At 58.2% G+C, this 21,581-nt stretch overlaps 1 protein-coding gene across 1 annotated transcript in view; it reads left to right on the top strand.

Moving 5' to 3' along the window:
- The window catches only part of RNF212 (ring finger protein 212), a 29,832-nt gene extending 14,953 nt beyond the window's left edge, over positions 1-14,879 (top strand). Inside the window, exons 6-12 of the mRNA XM_072809846.1 lie at positions 343-395; positions 482-542; positions 1,332-1,377; positions 5,311-5,374; positions 13,656-13,728; positions 14,397-14,542; positions 14,704-14,879. Of these exons, the coding sequence (XP_072665947.1) occupies positions 343-395; positions 482-542; positions 1,332-1,377; positions 5,311-5,374; positions 13,656-13,728; positions 14,397-14,542; positions 14,704-14,741 (481 nt within the window). The 3' untranslated portion in view covers positions 14,742-14,879. The remainder of the gene's footprint in view (positions 1-342; positions 396-481; positions 543-1,331; positions 1,378-5,310; positions 5,375-13,655; positions 13,729-14,396; positions 14,543-14,703) is intronic.
- The last annotated feature ends 6,702 nt before the right edge of the window (positions 14,880-21,581 follow it).

Here is a 21,581-nt window from a genome sequence, read left to right on the forward strand (position 1 = left end):
AGGGAGGATGGCCTCATCCTTGGGGGTGCGGAGGCCATGGGCTCTCTGTTACCATGCTGTGTCCCCAGGAGGAGCAGCTTGGTGTCAAGTCAGCAAGCGGGAGCCCGTGCCCGCCCCCGCCCCCTGTTCCCAGGATGAAGTGCGGGCACGTCAGCGAGTCGCGGGCCCCTTGCCTGTCCTCGGGCTTCTCTGCGTGGGAGGGGGGTCTGAGGCTGGCCGGGCCCGGGGCACTGGGCGGACGGGGAGCATCCGGCTTTTTGTCTTCTTGTGCTCCAAACTGCAGTGAGTGACACGGGAGTAAATGTTTGTGGTTTAATTAACACCTTCTCTCTGTCTGTTTAGTATGAGATTGTCACAAGAACCAGTTCTTGGCGCAATGAAAACTCCAGTTTCAAGTAAGTAACATGGGGCCGAAACAGGAGGGCTATGAAGAGGCGTTCGCCCGGCTGGACGCAGCCTAACGCTCACACCTCTACCACAGCTCCTTCCGCAAAGCCAGCTGGACACCTGCTCCTGCGCCTGGAGTCGTCAGCCTCTGACAGGTGTGTGCCCTGGGAGCATCGGGGGCCCCTGGGTGTCACACGGCCCTCCCCTGACCCTCTGAGTCCCCCCGATGCTGGATGGCTCCATGAGCGAACAGGAACACGTGGCTCGGGGGTCAGGGGCTGGGCCCTCCCACGTGCCCCCCGGCACAGCCCCAGAAGCAGGTGTGTGGTCCAGGCTGTCCCATGACGGCTCCGTCCCCTTCGTCGTAGCGATCGGCTGCAGGCCATCCCATACCCACGCCAGGCTGATGGGTGTCATCCCTGGGACTCTGGTCTGGGACCAGGACAGCCAGGCTGGGGGTGGCAGCTTGGAAGGGAACCTGCACAGAGATGACGGGAGATGTGCTGGCAGCAGCCCTGGCCCCCACTCTTCCCTGATGCAGTGTGGGTGTGTCTGGGGCAGCGCCCGAGCTTCCTCCAGCAGCTCACCCTCTGCCTGCGTTCCCCCTCGTCCTCTGTCCTGTCTTCTGCCATCATCTCCTGCGGGGTGCCCAGATGGCATGTCGCTGTCAAACGTGGGGGCTCATGGTGTAACACGTGCGGGTCAGGCAGTAAGTGCTAAATGGAGGAGACGCCCCTGCCTGCGGTGCAGGGGGTCTGGGCCTTAGTTAGAGGGGCGAGGACAAGCTGGCTGTGGAAGGAGGGGGCGGAGGAGTGCGCCCCTGTGCGTCTGCCCTGACTGTGGGTGGCCCTTGAGGGCCGGGGTGGGGGGCACAGGTCTGGGCTGGTGCTCCTTCCTCCCCGGAGCCCCGGGCCCAGGAAATATATCCCCTGTTCACTTCACAGAGTGGAGTCCATGCAAGTCGACGGTACTCCGTCCCCGACGAGGAAAGTAAGTACACCTGCTCCCTGTGCTGCTTCCCCCACATGCAGCTTCTGTGGTTTCTCCGTGCACCAGGAGACAGGCGGCCACCGGCCACCGTGGGGCCTCTTGGATGAGTGCTGGCCGAGCAGTGAGCGGGTGGGACGGCTCGCCGGGCGGGTCCTGAAAACAGTCGCAAGTGCGCCCCCCTCCGCAGGCGGGAGGGAGGGAGTGGTGCTGGGTAGTCAGGACAAACCCCTCCCAGCCAGCTGAGGAACTCAGGAGAGGAGCCAACAGGGGACAGTGGCGGGGAGCTCGGCTGCTTCCCTGTCCAGGTGCCGTGCCTCCGGACACAGCTGGGGAAGTGGATCCCCAGAAGGAGAGGCCAGCCTGGGAAGGGGGCCCAGCAGCGCACCTTAGTGTTGGCCAGCACCCCGCACACGAAGACCGTGGGTGCACACTGGGTTCGGGCTGCTCCGTGAGAAGTAGCGCTGTTTCCAGGGACCACCCTGGAGCACGTTGAAGAGGAGTGTGGATCCCAGCAGCAGGCAGGAATGCAGAGCTGCTGTGAGCTGGGTGCAGGGCACACCCTGGCTGTTGGCGGCAGTGCCAACGTGTCCTCCCCATGCCGGTCTCTCGCCCGTCACGTCGGGGGGGACACTGGGCGCACCTCCTCCTGCCCCGGGCCCCCACCTGCCGCTGCTGGCCTTTGCTGCCCAGAGGCTGGACCCTGAGCCTCACACACTTGTGGCCTTGTTTGGAGGTCAGAGGCTGAGGTCTGATAAGTTCACGTGTCACTGGGTGTTAGAGCCGAGGGACTGGAAGATGGTGGGGTGTCACAATTGCAGAGTGAGCGCAGGCCCCGTGGTAGCACGTGCTGCTCCCAGGGCACACAGGGATCATGGAGCTGCTCGGACATCTCCAGGAGAAGGGCTTCCGGGAAGGAAACAAGCAGGCATGCCTGCGTTCTAGAAAAACTATCGGCAGGCTGGGGTGTGCCTGCCCTGTTCCAGAGGAGACGAGTCCTCCGTGGGGCTCAGCTCCCGGATGCTCCGTGAGCCCTGGGGGTGGGTGTGTGTGCAGGTGCCTCGGCGGGAGCTCAGTTAGCACCCAGTGGGGGTGGGAGGAGCGCAGTCTCCTGGGAGATGCTGGGGGGTCGGGGGGGCCGGGGGCAGGGGCAGCACACACCCTCCAGGGACGTGAGAACAGGGCTCGGCTGGCGAGGGGCTGCCGTGGGGGCCGTGGTCTGCTGGTCTGGGAGGTCCCTGCCCCAGGGTACGAGTGGGGGCGAGTGGCCGGGGCTGCAGGGGAGGCACGGTGAGGGCACCACAGCCCACCTCACCACACCTGCGCAAAGCAGCCCTGCTGGTCCTGCAGGGCCTTGTCCTTTGTGCCTCTCCCCACTGCCCTGCGCTGAGCCCAGGGTCCTGGACGGGGGGTGAGAGGGTACCGCCCATGGGGGCACAGGGTGCTGATGGCTCCCCACAGGGCCCCAGGCTCTCCAGCCTGCGGCTTCCTACCAGGGACAGTGAGAGCTGACTCCCAGTGTCCTGTGCACACAGCCCACCCCGTGAGTTCATAAGGGAAGCCAGCAAAATGTGAAAAACCGCTTGAAGAGAATCCAGAGAGCAAACGCGTCAGCCGTGGAGGATGCAGAGACGAGGGCACCAGTGTGCTGAGCACACTGAGCACAGCCAGCGGCGTCCACAGCACCCGGGCGGGACGTGGGGCCGTTGTCCCTGGTGCCTGCACTCCACACTAGGCTGCTCCAGGGCAGGGAGAGCCAGACCCCGCAGCCCCAGGCCCCTGGTCGTGCAGGGAAGTCCTGGGTCTTTCTGGAGTGTTTATTCTCCCGCGGGAAGAGCTCTAGTGAGCAGGTTGTCAGTAGAGGCAGAGCTTTAAAGCTGCTGTGATTACCCCCGGGCCCGGCCTGGTCTGCCGGGGTGGGGTCAGGTCAGGTGGGGCCTGTGCCTGCCGTGCTCAGAGTGGGCCCTTGGCGGGGCCCCGTGAGACCGTCGGGGTCTGCAGGCAGCTCAGCAGCGCGCGGCATCCCAACCTGGCAGGAACTCCCAGGGCCCTGTCCTGCTACCTCTAACTCCAGAACCCGTGCCTGCCACCCCTGTGCCCTGTGTCTAGGGAGCTTTGGGTCTTTATATGCTTTTTTCTTCACCTGTTACTGACTTCTCCCCAAAACAGGATACTCGAGGGCTGACCCAACAAAGAAAAGCCCTTTCTTAGTAGAAGTTACAGTGAGAAAAGACGGCCTAGTGATTTTTGTCCTTCTGTGACAATGATATTTTCTGTTGAAGTTGCAAATACTGCTGGTTGTTCAGAGCTGGCTGGAGATGGGCTCAGGGGCACAGGCCTATGGGAGGCTGCAAGAGGAGCAGGTGTGAAGGGCTGCTGGGGCACATGGGGTATGCGTCCGGGCACCCTGACTCAGTGGGTGGCCACGGGGCAGGGAGCCCTGGAGAGGGTGGGCGGCTGGGCACTCTGACTTACTCTGAGTGCAGCAGTGTGAGGCAGTTGCCGGGACTGGCTGGTGGGAAGGACGCCGGTCCTGGGGGGACAGCCACGGCCAGCCCTCCATCCCCACGGACGCTGGGGAGATGCTTCACCTCGGGAAGCTCTGTCGTGGGTGTGAGTGTGCAGTCAGCGGACGTCTCACTGGAGAGCCGCTCCCCAGGCAAAACAGTGCTGCTTGCTGTCCTTCCAGGGTGGAGTCCGGCTATGGGTGTGAGCGGGGCCTACAGTCACAGAGGGTGCCCCGGAGCAGGGCCACCAGGGGAGGCTGCGGGGCGATGCGATAAAGGACCACGGAGGTGGGTCGCCTCGGGTGGGAGCTGGGAAGGCAGGCCACCATGTGGGCCTGCGGGCGGTGGCCAGTCTAGAGACCGGCAGGGGCCGGGCGTTGGAAGGGCCCCGGGGGATAGCCCAGGCAGCCGCAAACAGCATTTGGCCTGGGTGCGGGCAGCACCTCTGATCGGAGGGGGGTGCCCCCATCACTAGGTCCACACCCGGGAGGCGGGGAGAGGGACCGTCCCTGGGGGCGTGACAGGTGCATGGCCGGGGCAGGGCCCCGTGCGGCTGAGAACGCCTCGCCCCTTCAGTGTCTGCATTTCAGGTGACAACGTTACATGCACAAAATGAGGATTTCGTCAGAATCTTTTTTTTTTTTTTTTTTTGTCAGAATCTTAAAATTTATGATGTCAAGAGTGCCTGGATGGCTCGGTTGGTTAAGTGTCTGACTCTTGGTGGTCTCAGGGGCATGAGATGGAGCCCCACACTGGGCGGAGGAGAGTCTGCTTGAGATTCTCTCTCCCCCTCTGCCCCTTCTCCTGCGTGTGCATGCTCGCTCTTGAATAAAATCCTTAAAAAGTAAAATGTAGGGCAGCCCCAGTGGCTCAGCAGTTTAGCGCCGCCTGCAGCCCAGGGCGTGATCCTGGAGACCTGGGATCGAGTCCCGTGTCGGGCTCCCTGCATGGAGCCTGCTCCTCCCTCTGCCTGTGTCTCTGTGTCTCTCATGAATAAATAAATAAAATCTTAAAAAAAAAAAAAAGGTAAAATGTATGACATCAGTAAGGACATGATGTTTTCTGCCTTCTGACATTCTTGAGGGTACTAGGCGGAGGCCTCCGAGTGTGGGGAGGAGCCGCGAGTGCCCTGCCCTTGGGGTCTGCGGTCCGGGCACCCAGGAATTTGGCCACCGACGGGACTAAGCGTGTTGCGAGGAGGAGAGTCTTGCTCAGAAGTAGCAGCATCGGAAACTGGCTTGGTGTTTTTTTGAGATTGTATTTATTTGAGAGCGAGCGGGGGTGGGGGCAGAGGGAAAGGACCCCAGGCTGACTCTGCGCGGCTCCATCCCGCTACCCTGAGGTCGCGACCTAAGCTGAAACCAAGAGTGGGGCACTGGACCCACGGCAGCACCCAGGCGCCCTGACCTGTCTCCGTTTACGCACTTAGCCCGAGGTAGCAGCTGGGCCGGCCAGAATTTCCCTGATCAGCCCACCCCAACACGGACGCATGGGTAAGTGGGGGTCCCCACACCCACGCCCAGGGAGGGCCCTCCACTGTGTCGGTGCCCCTCGGCGAGGGTGTGGCCCATGGGGCACAGACGGGAGGTGCTCCTGCGGGGGCGGTTGTCCACAGCAGGGCTGCTCCCGGGAGCCATCGGGGGGCTGGTGGGTTTCGGAAGCCAGGCCCCTTCCCCCGGCCTTGGCCCTCCTCACCGCACCCATGAGCTCAGGCCTAGGGGGGCACTGCTGGTTAGCGGCCAGGCATGGGGCCCAGCGTCTCTGCCCTCTGCACCGCCTCTGCTTCTGGCCCAGGGTCTTTAGCAGCTGTATCAGAGTTGGACGTCTGACTAAAATCACATCTCAGGGGCCGGGGGCTCCATAGCACCTGCCCTGATGGAGACTCTGGTGGCCCTTCCCACGTGGCTCAGCCGCTGCCACCGCGGTGGTGGTCCTGCTGGCCGGGAGGACCCACGCGTGGGCGTTCACCTACTGTCCACCATGGGCCTGTTGTGCCAGCCTGGAGGCACTTCACCCTGTGTATGCAGTTTCTCACTCTAGCTGGTTTCTTGCCCTGCACGGACCTCCCTGCCACACCCTGGTGAGGACACGTGACGCCCCCTCCAGTCCCTCCCAGAGTCCTGTCAACGCCATTTCCATGGTGCTGGGGTGCTGTTCCTTGCAGACGCTGGCTCTGGCTCCCCACTCACCTTTGTTGGGAGTGTCCTGTGGGCCCAGCACCCCTGCACCCACGCAGGTGGGAGGCCAGCAAGCTTTCCACACATGCCCTTGTCCCACTGCACACTGGCTGTCACCTTCCCTGCAGCCGTGGGGCCTGCACTGTGGAGACCAGCAGCATGTGCATGGAGCTTCCCACACCTCTGGTCTTCCCCTCCAGGTGGACACCTGTGGCCTGGCCGCGCAGCCTGGCTATGCCCTCGGCCCTTCCCACCCCTGCGCTTGCCCCTTGCCATCTGCACTGTGTGCAGTGTGCATGCAGGGGAGATGCTGATCTTCCCTGGATCCTCTCCTGGAACGCATTTCCATAAGAGAATATGGGTGCTTTCCAGATGTATCGAGCAGAATTGAGAGGCGATGGGGCGGCTGCCCTGTGTGCGTCCTGTCCCCTTTGCCACTCTGGAAAGGACTGGTCCTTGTACTGTGACTGAGCCTGAATGCCCTCATTTTAGCGCTTTTTTTTTTTCCCCACGACTTATCTATTTTTTTCCCTTTTTCCTTCACATACATAAGATCCTCAGGATGAAGGATCTTGATTTGCTGTTTAATTTTGTGTTTGATTTTTTTTTAACTTTAGATGCTTAACATTTTTATGTCTCAAATCTGTGGTTATGCCCTTGTTTGCTTCATAGATTTCTGTGTTTGGACAGGTTTTTTCCATACCCATGCCGTTTCTTCTAGTTTTCAATATTTATCTTTTTCCAAGGTCTTTGGAGTATGTTTTAAGATATATTGTAAGATGAGTATCTCAACTTCGTATTTTTATAATCTCTTCTGAAAATACTTCAGAAATGACACACTGAAAAATAGTAAGAACAACATAAAAAACTCCCGTTTTCCCCTCACCCGGATTCTCCAGCTGTGATCATTTTGCCAGCTTTGCACCCTACCCTTTATGGCCAGCGTATCCTCGAGCCACTGAGAGCATGTCGCCGACATGGCGCCCCAGCTTCCCTCAAAGGACTGGGGTGCTCGCAACACCGGCACCTCCTGGGGGCAGCTTGGCATCAGCATGGCTCTGCCCCTCAGCCACTGAGCAACCTCATCTGCTCTCAGGCCCAGAGTCCCCTGCGAGGACACCCTGCATCTCACCGTGCAGCCACTTGTGTCTCCTTCACCTTCCCTGTCTTTTCTCTCTTCAAGAGTGTTAAGGATTATGGACCTTAAATTCTAAAGGAGCCTAAATGATACCCTCCCTCCCCCACCAAGCCTGGGCCAACCAAGCTGTATCTAGTAGAATTCTTCTTCAAAGATTAAGACAAACACATCACAAAGTAGCAAGAACATAATTGTTGCTAGCAGATCGGCCCTACAAGAAATCTAACAAGGCATTGAGCTGAAGACACACACTGAAAGTACCTGATGCATCAGAGGGGATGGGGTCTCTTTCTCTTACTTTACAAAACGCGAAATTGTGGAAGCAGCAAGCATAACCCTTGCTGGAGTCATAAACAGATGTAACCCATAGGGCGGTGTGCACAGAGGCGGGGGGAATGGGGCCGTACTGGAGCAGGGGGGACGTACCCCTGCAGAACTTAGTCCATGTTAGCTAGAAGCAGACTTGTTTAAAGTAAGCACGACTGTGACTCCGAAAGTAGTTCTAAAATAAAGAGGAATTAAAATATTAAAAGCAGTTGCTTACCACAGAAGGCAGTGAAGGCAGACCAGAAGGAAAAAGGGCACATGAGGCCTATAGATAAAGAGCAAAATAGGTGTAAATCCAATTATGTCAGTGCTTCTCTTCAGTGTGAAAGGGACCAGACCCCATTTTGAAGGCGGGGTTGTCAGACTGGATGAGGAAGATGCAGCCACACACCATCTGCAGCACAAGTGAACTCACGGTGCAGGGTGGAAACCACAGCTCGCAGACATGACCAGACCAGCTAGAGCAGCGGTGTGAATATTGGACAAGACCGTTTTGGACGAAGGATGTTTCTGGAGAAGAGGAGGACCATCTCAGTGACACAGGGTCACTGTATCAGGAAGACACTATTATAGTGTGTATGCAACCACAGAGTACGTTAGTGAAGCAAAAGCTGACAAGATGGAAAGAAGAAATGGACGGTTCAGTTTTAGAGATCTCCATACTCTTCTCAGGTTGATAGAAAGCTACACAAGGGAAGACGTGAGAGGAAATAAGCAAACAGTGATGTAGCCCACACGGATCTAACCAGTTGGAGATAAGATCACATGTAAACACACTAAACACCTCCCAGCAGAAGAGCAGGGATTGGCAGACTGGAGCAGGAGCTCGCCCCAGCTGGATGCTGTCTGCAAGAAGCACACGTTAGACTCGAAGATACACATAGGAAAATTACAGGAAAACCTCTACCAAGTAAACAACTGTACAGAGCTAGAGAGACTATTTTCACAGGCAAAACCAGTTTTAAGATAAATATTGGAGATGGGCGTTTCATGGCAAAAAGGACCAATATACCAGGAAAACATAATGATTACTATTGACACACCAAGAATGAAAGACCCAAAATACATGAGGTCAAAACTGACAAAATTAAGAGGGGGAAATGGTTAATTCAACAATTGTGATTTGGATATTTCCTATCCCACTCCAATAACCCGAGTAACCTGCTAACCTCACTGACTTACCTGAAAGATGTGGACCCCACCCGGCAATAGCACCACACACATTCCTTTCCATTGCAAGTGGAACTCTCTGGAACAGACCACATACAGGGACATACAACAAATCCTGACACATTTAAAGGGATTATAATCACACAAAGTGTATTTTCAGGTGACCATAGAATTACATTAGGAATAAACAAATTAGAAAAAAAACAATATTTAGAAATTAAACAATACAATTATAACAGACTTTGAATGGATCAAGGAAAAAAGTCACCAGCAACATCAGAAAACGAATTTAATGAAAGTACAACATACCAGAATTTATAAGATGCAGGTAAAGCAATGCTTAGAGGGAAATGTATAGCTTTAGGTACTTAGGTTAGAAAGCTCTAAAGCCAGTGAGTTAATCTTTTTTTTTTTTAAAGATTTTATTTACTTATTCATGATAGACATAGAGAGAGAGAGGCAAAGACACAGGCAGAGAGAGAAGCAGGCTCCATGCCAGGAGCCTGACTCGGGACTCAATCCCAGATCCCAGGACCACGCCCTGGACCAAAGGCAGGCGCTAAACCGCTGAGCCACCCAGGGATTCCCCCTAAAGCCAGTGAGTTAATCTTAAGAAGCTACAACTAAATAAATTAGAAGTGTATTAAATAGAAAACTCAGTGGAACCTAAAATTTGTCCTTTGAAAAGATTAGCAAAATTGATAAACTTTTGCCTAGAGTGACCAAGAAAGCACAAATTACCAGTATCAGGAATGAAAGAAGGGACATCACTACATACCCTACAGATATCAAAAGAATTACAGGAAAATGTTATGAACAATTTTATGCCAACAAAGTAGATGACTTACATGAAATGGATACAATCTTAAAAAGACATCATCAAAACCACCTTGAGAAGAAACAGTAAATCTGGATAAAGCTCTATCAAGTAGAGAAGTTGAATTAGTAATTTTGATAACTTTCCACAAAGAAAAGCCCATTTCTCAATAGCTTCATGGGTGAATTTTATGAAACATATAATGAAGTAATAGTAATCCTGTATGAACTCTTCCAGAAAATAGGAGAGGATTGAATGCTTTCCAGTTAATTTTATGAGAACAGCAATGTCTTTTTTAAGATTTTATTTATTCATTCATAGAGACCAAGAGAGAGAGGCAGAGACACAGGCAGAGGGAGAAGCAGGCATCATACAGAGAGCCTGACGTGGGTCTCGATCCAGGGCCTCCAGGATCACGCCCCGGGCTGCAGGCGGTGCTAAACCACTGTGCCACTGGGGCTGCCCTGAGAACAGCAATGTCTTAAAGCCAAAGACAACAAAAGAAAATGGAACAGCATTCCTTATGAATTTGAATGCAAAATTCTTTTAAAATATATGAGGCAATCAGATCTAGCAACATAGAAAAAGGGTTGTATACCATCACCAAATGGGGTTTATCCTGGTAACTCAAAGTTCTTTGACATCTAAAGACCAATTAAGTATGTTAGTAGAAGTAAAAGATGTAAAAAACAGATCTTTTCAGCAGATAATTTGACAAAATTCTGTAATCATCCATGGTAGAAACTCTCAAGAAACATGTAATATAGATGGCATCTTGCTCGCCGGGTAAAGAGCATCTGCAGGAAACCCACAGCCAGCAGGGTACCGTCGAGAGGGAGCATGCTGTCCCCTGAGACCAGGCGCAGGGGTGTGGCGCCCACAGTCCACGGCTCCTCTCCTGTCCAGCATCCCCTGGGGGCCCTGGCCAGGGCAGGGTGGCCAGAGAAGGAAGTGAAAGCCCCGTCGGGCGGGAGAGAATGCATGTAGTGTCCTTATCATAGACGGTGCCCTTGGAGCAGAAAATCCTAAGGGGTTTTTAAGACTACTAGTAGGAATCAAGGTTGCTGAGGTTACGGGATGCAAGATTCTTGTACATGAGTCTGCTGTAATCATGCATATGATACAGCCTGAAACTGAGGCTAATCAATTGGCCATAACTGCCACATGTTTCTTCTGGACTTTGTATTTTTTTCCACTGATCAAAATACCATCTTCCTAGGGGCGGTGGTGGCCCAGCAGGTGGAGCAGGCAACTCTTGATTTCGGGGTTGTTTGAGCCCCACATTGGGTGTAGAGATTAAAATTTTTAAAAATACCATCTTCCTGATTATTTTTGGCTTTACTGCAAATTTTTGAAATCAGTGTAGGTCCTCTGGCTTTACCAAAATGATTTTGGCCATTCCAGGTCCTTTACATTTTTACATAAATCTTAAGATCCATTTGTCAAATTCTACCAAATAAGCTTGCTGAGATTTTGATAGGAATCGTGTTGCTTCTGCACATCACTTTGGGGGAGAACTGCTGTCTTAACAGCTTTGAGTCTGAATCCATTGGCATGGCGTGCCTGTCTCTCCACTTGCTAGATGTCTGATTTATCTAGGGGATCTTCTGTGGCTCTCTGTGTATAGGTCTGTCTTTTATTGATCAACTTATGCCTCAGTAATTGCCTTTGATGGTGGAATTCTCTTCATTTAGCTTTCAGGTTAGTTACAGTCCTCAGGGTATAGCTTTTCCCATTCTTTTTAATTTTCAACTGTGTTTGAATCCAAAGCATGCCGCTTGCAGACAGTATTAGATGTTGCTTTTCTTCTTGCCTGGTCCATTCTTCTACTGTCTGCCTTTTTTTTTTTTTTTTTTTTTTAATTTTTATTTATTTATGATAGTCACACACACAGAGAGAGAGAGAGAGAGAGGCAGAGACACAGGCAGAGGGAGAAGCAGGCTCCATGCACTGGGAGCCTGACGTGGGATTCAATCCCGGGTCTCCAGGATCGCGCCCTGGGCCAAAGGCAGGCGCCAAACCGCTGCGCCACCCAGGGATCCCCTGTCTGCCTTTTCACCGGCGTGTTTGGTCCGTTGATGGCAAATACGGTTATCAGCATCTAGGGATATATATCTGCCATTTTGCTATTTGTTATTTGCTGTTTGTTTTTCGTCTGTATCTCCTTAGCTGTCTTTTTTTTTTTTTTGCATTAAATATATTCAGTGTATCATTTTACACAAATTGCTTCTTATCCCCTCAAAATTGATATGTCAAAGCCCTAACCCCACCCCCACCCCCACCCCCAGGACTGTATTTGGAGACAGAGCCTCTAGGAGGTAAATGAGCCTGGGTGCCGGCATCTCTCCACCCGGCCCAGGCTCCTCCCCCGCCCCAGCCACACTACATCACCTGCTTTTGGGGCACCTTGCTCCATCCATAAGTGCTCTTGTCCGTCCGGCATCACAGGGGGATGAGTTTTTCCATATTCTGGATAATGAAACTTCCACCCCCACCCCCCCAAACAACAAAGGTTTTTCGTTTCTCAGCGGAAATCTTTGTAAAGTGCATTTAATAGTATTGCTTTCCTAAACAGGAATTACAGGCCTTGACTTGCTGGCGTCTTGCGATCGTGGAGCATCAGTCTGACCACATGTTTTCAGTGAGGGCGGAAGGAGGGGGACAGCTGAGCACCCACGTGCCGGGTCCTGCTGTGCTCTTGAGTTCCTGCGTGGCTGGGGACGGTCTTCTGCTCTGCAGAAGTGTCACTGGGTTCTCATGTGCTGGGGCGGGGGGGCCACCTTGCTGGGTTCAGGGGGCTCCACCTGAGCGGCCCCCGTGAGATGACCTCTGGGGGCCTCTGCTTCCTCATCTCTGTTGGTGACCGTTCTCTCCACAAATTGCTGTAAAGAATAAATAAGACCCGGCCTCCGTCAGCTGTAAGGGGTTGAGCACGAAAGCCAGCATTACTGTTTGTGGTCCTGCCCCATGTTGGGGCGTACTGGGCTTGGTGTCATCGGCCGTGTGGCCGGCGGAGCAGGAGGGGCTGCCGTGCAGGTGACACTGTGCTCACAGTCTCCTGGAAGTGGCAGGCAGGCGCACCACGCCTATGGTGGGGTGGGAGCAGGCTGGCCAGATTTGGGGTTGGCTAGTTGGGGTCGTAAGAGCAGTTTGCAGGGCAGGGTAGGGGCTGTCTTGTGAGACGCTGGCCGCGTGTAGACGCCGTGGGGTAGGGAGGTGATCCGGAGCACAGGCTCAGGGCTCAGGGCTCAGGTTTCACGTCACAGGTGGGCTGACAGACACACCTGTGCTGCCTGGGAGTCAGCTTGCCTTGGGAGGGGGGTCCTCCAGGGCAGGCAAGGCCCCACGGTGTCAAACCGTCACAAAATGCCGAGAATAAAACACAGGAGATGCTTTGTCTCCCGGATTCTCAGTATGTCTGCAGAGCTCCAGAGGGTCACCTGCGGACTCGGGCTGCCGCGGTGCTGCCAGCAGCGGAGTCCTCCCGCGGCGCGCGCCTCCCACAGCTGGACAGACAATCCCCGTTGGCCCGTGGGCGCCATGCAGCCCTGGGAGGGGCCCTGCCCTTTCTGACCCAAGTCCTTCAACTGCGGAAGGAACATGGACACCTGAAATGCTGTCCTTTTTTTCCCTGCCATTCTCCTGTTAAAATTCTCCAAAATCTGGATGCAGAGTTCGGGTGTTAAACAAGAGCAGCCTTGAGATTTGCTCTCTGCTATGACTAACGCACGCCGGGGGCTGTTTACGTCTCTAGAGGAAGCTTCTCATTAGTGTGAAGGATGTCAGCAGAAATTCGGGAGTGTGGATACCTTGCAGTGTGGGTGGAGACGAGCTAGTGCTGGCCGCAAGGGCTCACCAGAGCTGGAAGCTTCTAGCAGCTCTTTCCCTCCAGTGGTTTTTAGTAACAGGAGCCAAGACCGACAGTGAGGGGCCGGGTGCATGTCTCCAAGCGTCTGCGGAGCCCGGAGCGCGGTGTCAGGCTGAGGCTCTGCGGGGCCCCCGGTGCATGTCCCCGGAGCAGCTGCAGCGCAGGGACAAAGCACTGGGTGCCCCCTGTTCTCCCCCCACCTGGGAGGTGTGGAGGGCGGTCTCTGGGGTTGTGGGGGACACGCCGCCCTGTCTCACCTCTAACCCTGTGCACGCAGGCAGCGTCTCCCACGGCGGCCCTCAGCTCCCCGGCCTGATGCCCAGTCTCAGCAGCGGGTCCCAGGCTCTCAGGTAATGTCCCGCCGGCTCCGCGGATGCCCCAGCGGAGAAGTGGGCGCGCTCACCGCCCGACTCCCTGCAGATGCTGTACTCAGCCCTCCGTGGGCTCCTCTTAAACCAGTTTGCGCGTGTCCTGAGTAGGAGTATATTGTGTAGACCACTGTATGCTGTGCTTTTTTGAAGCTAAAATGTAACTTAGGCAGTTACCTTGTCACCAAGGAGTTACCTTGTCACTCCAAAGGAGCCATTTCATGGCCACACGGTATCTCGTCCCAGGAACAGACCCAGGTCAGCAAACATGTCTATAGAAGGGCGGGTGGTAATGCTCTCAGTTCTGCCTGGTGTAGACACGGTCCTGGAAGGTAAGTAGGCATGTGGCCGCAGCTGTCCTGCTGCAGCTCCGTCTGCAGATGCACGTGGGGCTGGCCTGGCCGCCAAGCGCCAGCCCTAAACATACCACAGCCCCTGACTCCATCCTCACCCTGGGGCTTCATCTGCTCTGCTGCATGTTGGAACCCCGCCCTGTGTGCCCCCAGCCTGCCCGGGGCCATGCCTGGGACCTGCTGCCCGGGGGACTGGCCCTCCCCGCCGGAGCGCATCAGCCCAGAGGAGGGCCAGTGCTGGGCGCAGACCCGCTCGCAGGGGCGAGGACCATGTGTGTCTGTTGGATTGGCTCCTAGGATCCCAGCGCTGCAGGTCCCCTGCAGGACACCCCAGGCCCCAGGCCCAGCGGGAGTAGAGGACTCGCCCAGCCTGGTGGGCTCCCGGGTGCTGGCCCCCAGGCCACCCATCAGCATCTCAGCGCTGCTGCAGAGGCAGCATGTAGGCAAGTGTGCTCTGCTTTGACACATAAATGCTTCTCTTGGGAAAGCGTGTGTGGAGTGCGCGTGGGAGTCCGTGTGGGGGGAGTAGAGAGCTGCACTGCTGAGCTTGGGTGCGTGGCGCTCACGGGCGTTCGCCTCGGATCACGCTGTCCCTGTCCCACAGGGTCTGCTGGCCTCAGGGGAGCCGCGCATGGAAGGTGAACGAGGTCCTGCCCCCCCCGTCCCGTCCGTCCACCCGGGGCTCCCTCGCCACCAGCCATACTTTACGCGGCATAAGTCGTCATCTGTTCTTTCTCGTGGAATAAAGTAATACCATTGAATAAAGTATTTTTCCAATTATCTGGGGCAGCACATATGTGATGTTTGCAACTTTGCTTTTTTGATTACCTTCAAACTTCCTTAAGACGCTGGTGTTGAAGCAAACTGAAGGCCCATGCTGGCTGGCCGCGGGAGGCCCGGCTGGAGGGGCCTGCCGGGTGGGGCCCCACGGCCTGCACCTGCGCCTGCACCTGCACGCAGGCGCCCGCGCGGGAACAAGTCCTCCGGCTCCGCGGGGGAGGGCAGCTGGTCAGGACCACACGGGTTCCTATGATGCTTCCAGGGCTAATCGTGGACTTTTAGGTGGCAGCTACCTATGCTGGTGGGGAGCCCTGGTCTGTGTTCTCTCAGGGTGACGCTCGCGGTGCAGTGGGTGTGCGGTGGGGCAGGGAGCCAACAGGCCCTTCTGCCCGCAGGGACTGAGGCTCCCTCTGTCCCTGCTCCGGCCAGGCTGTGGGGCGCACTGGCACCTGCACAGCTTCCATGTCTGCCCCGCAGGTGCGTCTTGCCGCTAGCGTCGGAAATCCTACAGCAGGGCGCTGCTGCTGAGTTGGTTCTGTTTCCAGAAGTTTCCATGTTACAGAATCCCCCGTCCTGGCACGCGCCGGGAAGCGCAGGCCGCCCTCCAGCCCTGGGCGCTGGTCCGGCTCTGCCCTCCGGCGGCTGGCCTGAGAGCATGGGCTTGACCACCACCCAAAGCCTGCACCCCAGGGCGCCCGCCTGCCCGCTCGGCAGACCGCCTGCCCCTCCACAGCTCCCTCGCTGCTCACCCGCAAACTTTGGTTCCGGTTTGAGCAGTTTGTGTCTCTACTTCTGTTGCTTCTCGCACTTGAGCTTCCGCTGGGCCAGCGAGGCTCAGGGGCGTGTGCGGGGGGCCGGTCTGCTCCGGCTTGGGCCGTCTTAAGAGTTTATTTGTTGATGAGAGAGAGACAGAGACTAGGGAGAGCCTGACGCGCGGGACTCCATCCCCGGCCCCGGGTCACGCCCTGAGCCGGAGGCCAACGCTCCAGCCCTGGGCCCCCAGGCGTTCCCCGCATCAGCTGCTCTTAAAGTAGGTTTTGTCGGAAGGGCAAGGTTACGCCCGAGCGGGAGCACCGTGGACGAGGCTGGGGCCTGCTGACCAGCCTCGCATCCACGCAGAACGTCCCTCAGCTCGGCCTCGCCTGGCAGCCTCGGGACGGCCCGGGCGGCTGTGGAAAGCTCCGGGCACTTGGAGGAAACCACAGAGATAAGGGGATGAGGGGTTAGACCACGAGGCCAGGGTGGCCCTGCCGTGGGCGGGGGCGCAGGTCCTCCAGGACTGCGGGTGCCCTGAAAGGTGCCGCGGGGTGGGTGACCCCTGGAGACCCGCAGTCGGGGAGTCCAGAGTGGCCGCAGGTGCATCCGCAGCTGGAGCTCTGACACCTGCAGGAGCGGGAGGCTCCTCGGGTCCCTCGGACCCTCGGTCCCTCGGGGCTCCGCGCCAGGCCCTGTGGGTGGGCTGGTCAGTATGATGCTGTGCCCCCACCCCCCCCATGCGACACTCTCCGGTGGTGCTCCGGGTGCCTAGCCGCGTGGACTCCTGACAGCGAGAAACTCCACAGTTTCTACTCAGTTTCTCGTCTTGTTTTAATTACATGACACTTGTTCAAGCCCCCAACATTGAGCGTGGGGGGCAGGGGTGGTCCTCACAGCAGCCAGCACGTGCCGGGAAATGGCTCAGGGGGGTTGTCCCCACCCCCACCCCACTCTCACCTGCCCTCCCCTGTCCTCCTCCCCCGTCCCCCTCCCCCACCTCCAGTCCCCCCAGTCCCCCCCACACCCTCCAGATCTGTCTATACTGTGCCAGCCCAGCACCCGGCAGACTGTCTTGTCCAGAGCCGTGCCTGTTGGTTTGGGTAGAATGGGGCTCCCAGGAGCGGCTCCTAACTGGCTGCACTCATGGGAGACGTGCTTGCGGCCGGGTGAGCAGAGCCTCGGGGAGCGCGGGGAGCCTCTGCCCCCCCCCCCCGCCCGCCCCAGGTGCTCCGGTTGGGGGAGGGACACCTCGGGCCCGGGGCTGGGAAAGGACACGCAGAGGCCCAGTGCAGAGGGACCTTGGCCTGGGACCCCGGCGAGCCTGGGCGCTCAGAGGGCAGGGGTGTGCGGAGCCCCCAGGAGACTCTCCAGGGGACGTCCCCCCACAGTGGGTGCCCCTCCAGCAGGCGCAGGTGCTTCCAACCTAATTCTCTTTATAATGGCTGAACATATTTCCTTACTTCCGTGGGTCTAAAGTCAAATCTCCGGAGAGGACAGGCGGCTGACTGGACGCACCTGCTCCCCGCTGCCCTGGACGGAACTAGTCTTGTGCTTCCATTTCTAGGATAAGCAGTGCAGCCGCTCTTCTCCGTGGGTAAAAGCAAGTCCTCGCCCTGGGCTTCCGAGTCCCCACAGGCCCCCGACCCTCGTCCCCGCCGCCCTCCGAGGTGCTTCAGGCACTTCTCAGCAGGAGGAGCCCGCGGCCCGCAGGAGCCCCGGGCTTGGAAGGGCGCAGCCGGTCCTCCTCCCGGGCTTCAGCTGTCTCTAAGGCAAAGCAGAGGCCGCCTGTCAGAACCTTTGTTTTTAGCCATAAAATTTCCATGGATGAAGTCTCAAATTGGATATTAACTTACAATTGCTGGATGTGTTTTTCCAGAGCGAAGGAGGGTGTCCAGCCAGCACTATTTCCCCACTGGGAAGCGGGGGCCGCCCTGCGTGGCCTCCTACCCGCTGGCCGAGCTTTATCTGAAGAATATGTGGAAAGCCCCCGGCCCGGCAGGAAGCGGGAGGACAGCAGGGAAGGCGCCGGAGAGGGGGCCAGCACCGAGGAAGCCCGTGCCCCGCGGGGGGACGTGGGAGGCAGGCTGTGCGGGCCGGAGGGCAGAGCCTACCCCCAGGGCGCGGAGGTCCTTCACGCCCCCACGGTTGTGACAGGGAGGGAGGTTTGGAACGAGTTTTCTTTGCAGACGGGAGGAAATTCCTAAAATTCTTAGGTGGTAAGTCCAAGTCTGCCCCAAGTTTGTGTTGCACCGCTGAGCGCTGTGGAGACGCGTGCTGGGAGGGGGTGGGCGTCCCTGATGCCCGCGTGCACCCCCTCTCGGGCCCCTGGACCCTGGAGGTCCTCCAGCTGGAACGTGGCTGACCCGGCGCAGGCGGGTGCCCTCTCGCATGGGGGCGAGGGGCGGCCCCGAGCGGGACAGCCACCCTGCAGATGCCTGCACGGCCACGAACTCTGTGTCCCAGGAAGCACGCGCTACCCCACGGCCGAGGGGGGCCATCCCGCAAGACAGGTGCTCGGATGCCGGGGGCCAGGCTGTGCATCCGGAGGCGTCCTCAGGCTCCCCAGGCGGAGCCCAGCCCTTCACTTCACCTCCCATGTCAGCACGCGGGCCGCGTGTGCTCCGCGTGTGCTCCCGCGCCGCGTTCTTCCCTGAGCACCTCCGTCGGCATGTTCTGGGCACACGCGTCGGTGTTCAGGCCAAGTGATCCTCATCCGGCCTCCGATGCTTCCTGGTGGCCAAAGCAGGTGCTCCAGGCGGTGACCCACCCGCATCCTTCCAGGGCACGCACATGAGCCGCGAGCCCAGCTCCCTGGCGACGTGTATTTGTTTAGCACAGTGTTTACGAATGTGTGCAGGGGTGTGTGAGGACGGCCTGCACGTTGTCCCCTCTCCCTTCAGTGGGTTTCCAGGTGCGTAGCTGACACACAGGGACGTTCTTGGTGGGGGACATCGTGGCACTTCCGTGTAGACGCTCTAGGAGAGTTAGAATCAGCTCATGTCCATACAAATCCATCCATGTCAGGCCCCCCAAAGGGGTGCACGACCTGCCTCATTGATGGACCCTGGGCCTGTCGTCCTGCTGGTTCCCAGCCCTATGCGGCCCCCGTGGGCCCCGATCCAGGATGCCCTGAGCTCCCCAAGGCACAGGACTTCTGCCTTTGTTTTATTAAGATTTATTTGAGAGAGAGCGAGAGAGAGAGCAAGAGCGAGCAGAGGGAGGGAGAACCTCTAGCAGATGCCCCGCTGAGCACAAAGCCCGACGCTTGATCCCACCACCCAGGTGATCATGGCCCAAGCCAAAACCAAGAGTTGGAAGCCTAACTGATCCCTGCAGGTGCCTCGGGACTTTTGCTTTTAAATTTCCAACTGTCACAGAGTGCTCAGGAGTCTGCGTGCGACTGCTTCTGTCCTTCGAAGAGAGACCTGGGGAGAGGGCGACTGCAAGTCCAGCATGCTCAGGGTGGGCGCAGAGTGGGTGGCGGCTGCCGACGGGACCGCAGCTCCCAGGTGCAATGGCGGGCTCCTGGGCTGGGAGCAGGGCTGCAGGGGCGTTCCTCATTTTACCCGCGAGGAAATAATCGTATATTACAATCTGCACAAACACCACTGGAAAGTTGCCTTCCGCAGAGGCTGCATGATGTGAGGACCACAGCGTGCTCCGATGCTGTCCCCTGCTTAGCAGACGTGCCGGGCGGCCCAGCAGGGCCCAGGGCGTGGAGTTCAGGGTAAATCGTGCGGCTGCGGCACGTCCTGGGCAGAGGCCTGGGGCCGTGAGGGTGGTGGTCTCCGGTCCCCCTGCTCAGGCTTCCTGGCTCCCTGTGCAGCTGCAAGCAGGGTGGTGCCAGACCTGAGGGGTTGGGGATGCTTGTACATACATGCATGTGCGTGTGCATACGTGTGCAGGGGAGGAGGGACGAGGGGGGCGCAGCACTGGGGCTGGATGCACCCCCTACCCTGGGTGACCGTCCTGGTTGAGGGCCTGGGGCCTGGGTGACCGTCCTGGTTCAGGCCCTGGGGCCTGGGTGACCATCCTGGTTGAGGGGCTGGGGCCTGAGTGACCGTCCTGGTGATTCAGGGGCTCGTGCCTGGCAGGTGAGCAGGACGCCCTGGGCGAGGACCCTCCGGAGCCTGCGTCCGTGGGCAGACAGCCAGCTCCCAAGCTCCTTCCAGACCTTTCTCCTCCCAGGAAAGTCTCCTTTCTTTCTGTTTTCACTTTTACAGCTTCTGGTTTCTGCCTTTCTACATCTTAGACTGAAATTTGGCAGAAAAACGATTTGCCTCAGGACTTTTCAGAGCCAAACCCGGGGCGGGTAGTTGGTGAACACGGACAGAGCACAGGGGGCCTCCTGGCCTCTGGGGCTTATTTCCTTCAGTGGCGCTTACGGGGCATAAACCCAGAAGGGTCATGTCTCCCGCAAGGATGGACCTTGGGGCCGGGGTCGCTGTGTGGCTGTGCTGGGGACCCCCACCCCCGGGGTGGAACCGTGGTCACCAGGGCTTCTGGATGCCTTTGAGGGATTTCCACCCTCATGGGAGACATTTGACAGGACCAGGTTTAAAAGGAGGAAGCATCAGCAACCCCAGGGCCTCTGGCTCCGTCTGTGAAATGGGCCAGCACCTTCTAGGCCATCTCAGCCCCTGCCCCAGAAGGGCCTCCCCAGGAGCCGGGATGTCCTGTGTCCTCCCGCAGGCGGTGCGGGCAGCCGGGTCGGCCCTGGGCTCCAGGCTGCCTGCATCCCCGTCCTGCTCTGGGCTGCCTGGCTTCCAAGTGCAAAGAGCTTGAATCCGGTCCTTGCAAGAGTTTCCAGATATTTTTGGCATCAGAGCCTTCTGTGGAGCTGGGAACATGGCCGGAGTCGGGGTCCTGGTGTAGCCAGTGGGCACTTGGGTGCTCTGGTGTGTCGGCCGCTCTGCACCAAGAATGCTCCTTGCTTTCCAAGGAAAACAGACCGGCCGGAGGGAGGCTCAGGGCCTTCTCCCCCAGGCTGGGGATGCCTGGTGGGGGACACAGGGGCCAGGGCCCAGCACGACCCACCCCAGCCTGGGACCAACAGGCAGGGGGAGCCTGGCATCCCTGGTCCTCTCTGGGGCCCTGTCTCTTGCTGTTCTAGGGGAAGTAAGGTGGGAGGGTCTGTCACTCACATACACGTGGGCACACCGCACGCTTAGTGGGCGCACCCCCAACCCCTCCCCACACACACCTGCGGCTGCGGCTGTCCACCCCTCAGAGCCCCAGAGCAAGCTTGTGACCCCGAAGCCCCAGAAGCCTGGGTCGGCACCTGGTCCCCACCTTCCAGCGGGCAAGGCCTCATCCGGGCTGGACGTCTGGCTACAGGTCAGGGGCCCGCAAGCGCAGGATTTAGGAGGCACGTGGGAGGGGGCACCGGGGCACGGCCTGCCCGGCCCTGCACGTCGTGGAGACGCCGCACCAGCTGCAGGGCCTCGGCCTCCGGCTCCCGCGTCTGGGCCTGGGCCTGTGCCCATCAGGTGCCCAGGCCCCGTGCCCCTCGGCACGGCCAGCAGGGGCACCCCCAGAGCCGCGGGCCACCCGCCCTCCTGGCCATCCGCCGGCCCACGCGGCCCCACCGTCGCTGCAGCTGGGCCAGCTGCCCACCCTCGGCCCGCCCGGCAGAAACAACCAAGTTCACTCACTGAGCGCTCGTCTGGAAACTGGATATATTTGCAATTTTTTAAAAGCTTGGAGCCAATGTTCAGAATGGGGCTGTTTTTCCAGTGGAAACTGTAATGTGAGCCCAGAGCCGCTCCTGCCTGCTCGCCGCACGGAGACACCCCGACGCCCCTGCGCGTGAGGCCGGCGCCCTGGCCCAGGGACTGTCCCAGCCAGCCCCCCAGCCCGCCGGGTGGTCCCTGCCGCGCGGCCGCCCGGAGCCCCCCAGCGAGGTGTGGCCGGGGCCTGGATGCAGCCCCTCACGCCCGCCCAGCC

This window comes from Canis lupus, chromosome 2 (assembly GCF_048164855.1).
Source record: "Canis lupus baileyi chromosome 2, mCanLup2.hap1, whole genome shotgun sequence".
Classification (NCBI taxonomy): Eukaryota; Metazoa; Chordata; class Mammalia; order Carnivora; family Canidae; genus Canis; species Canis lupus.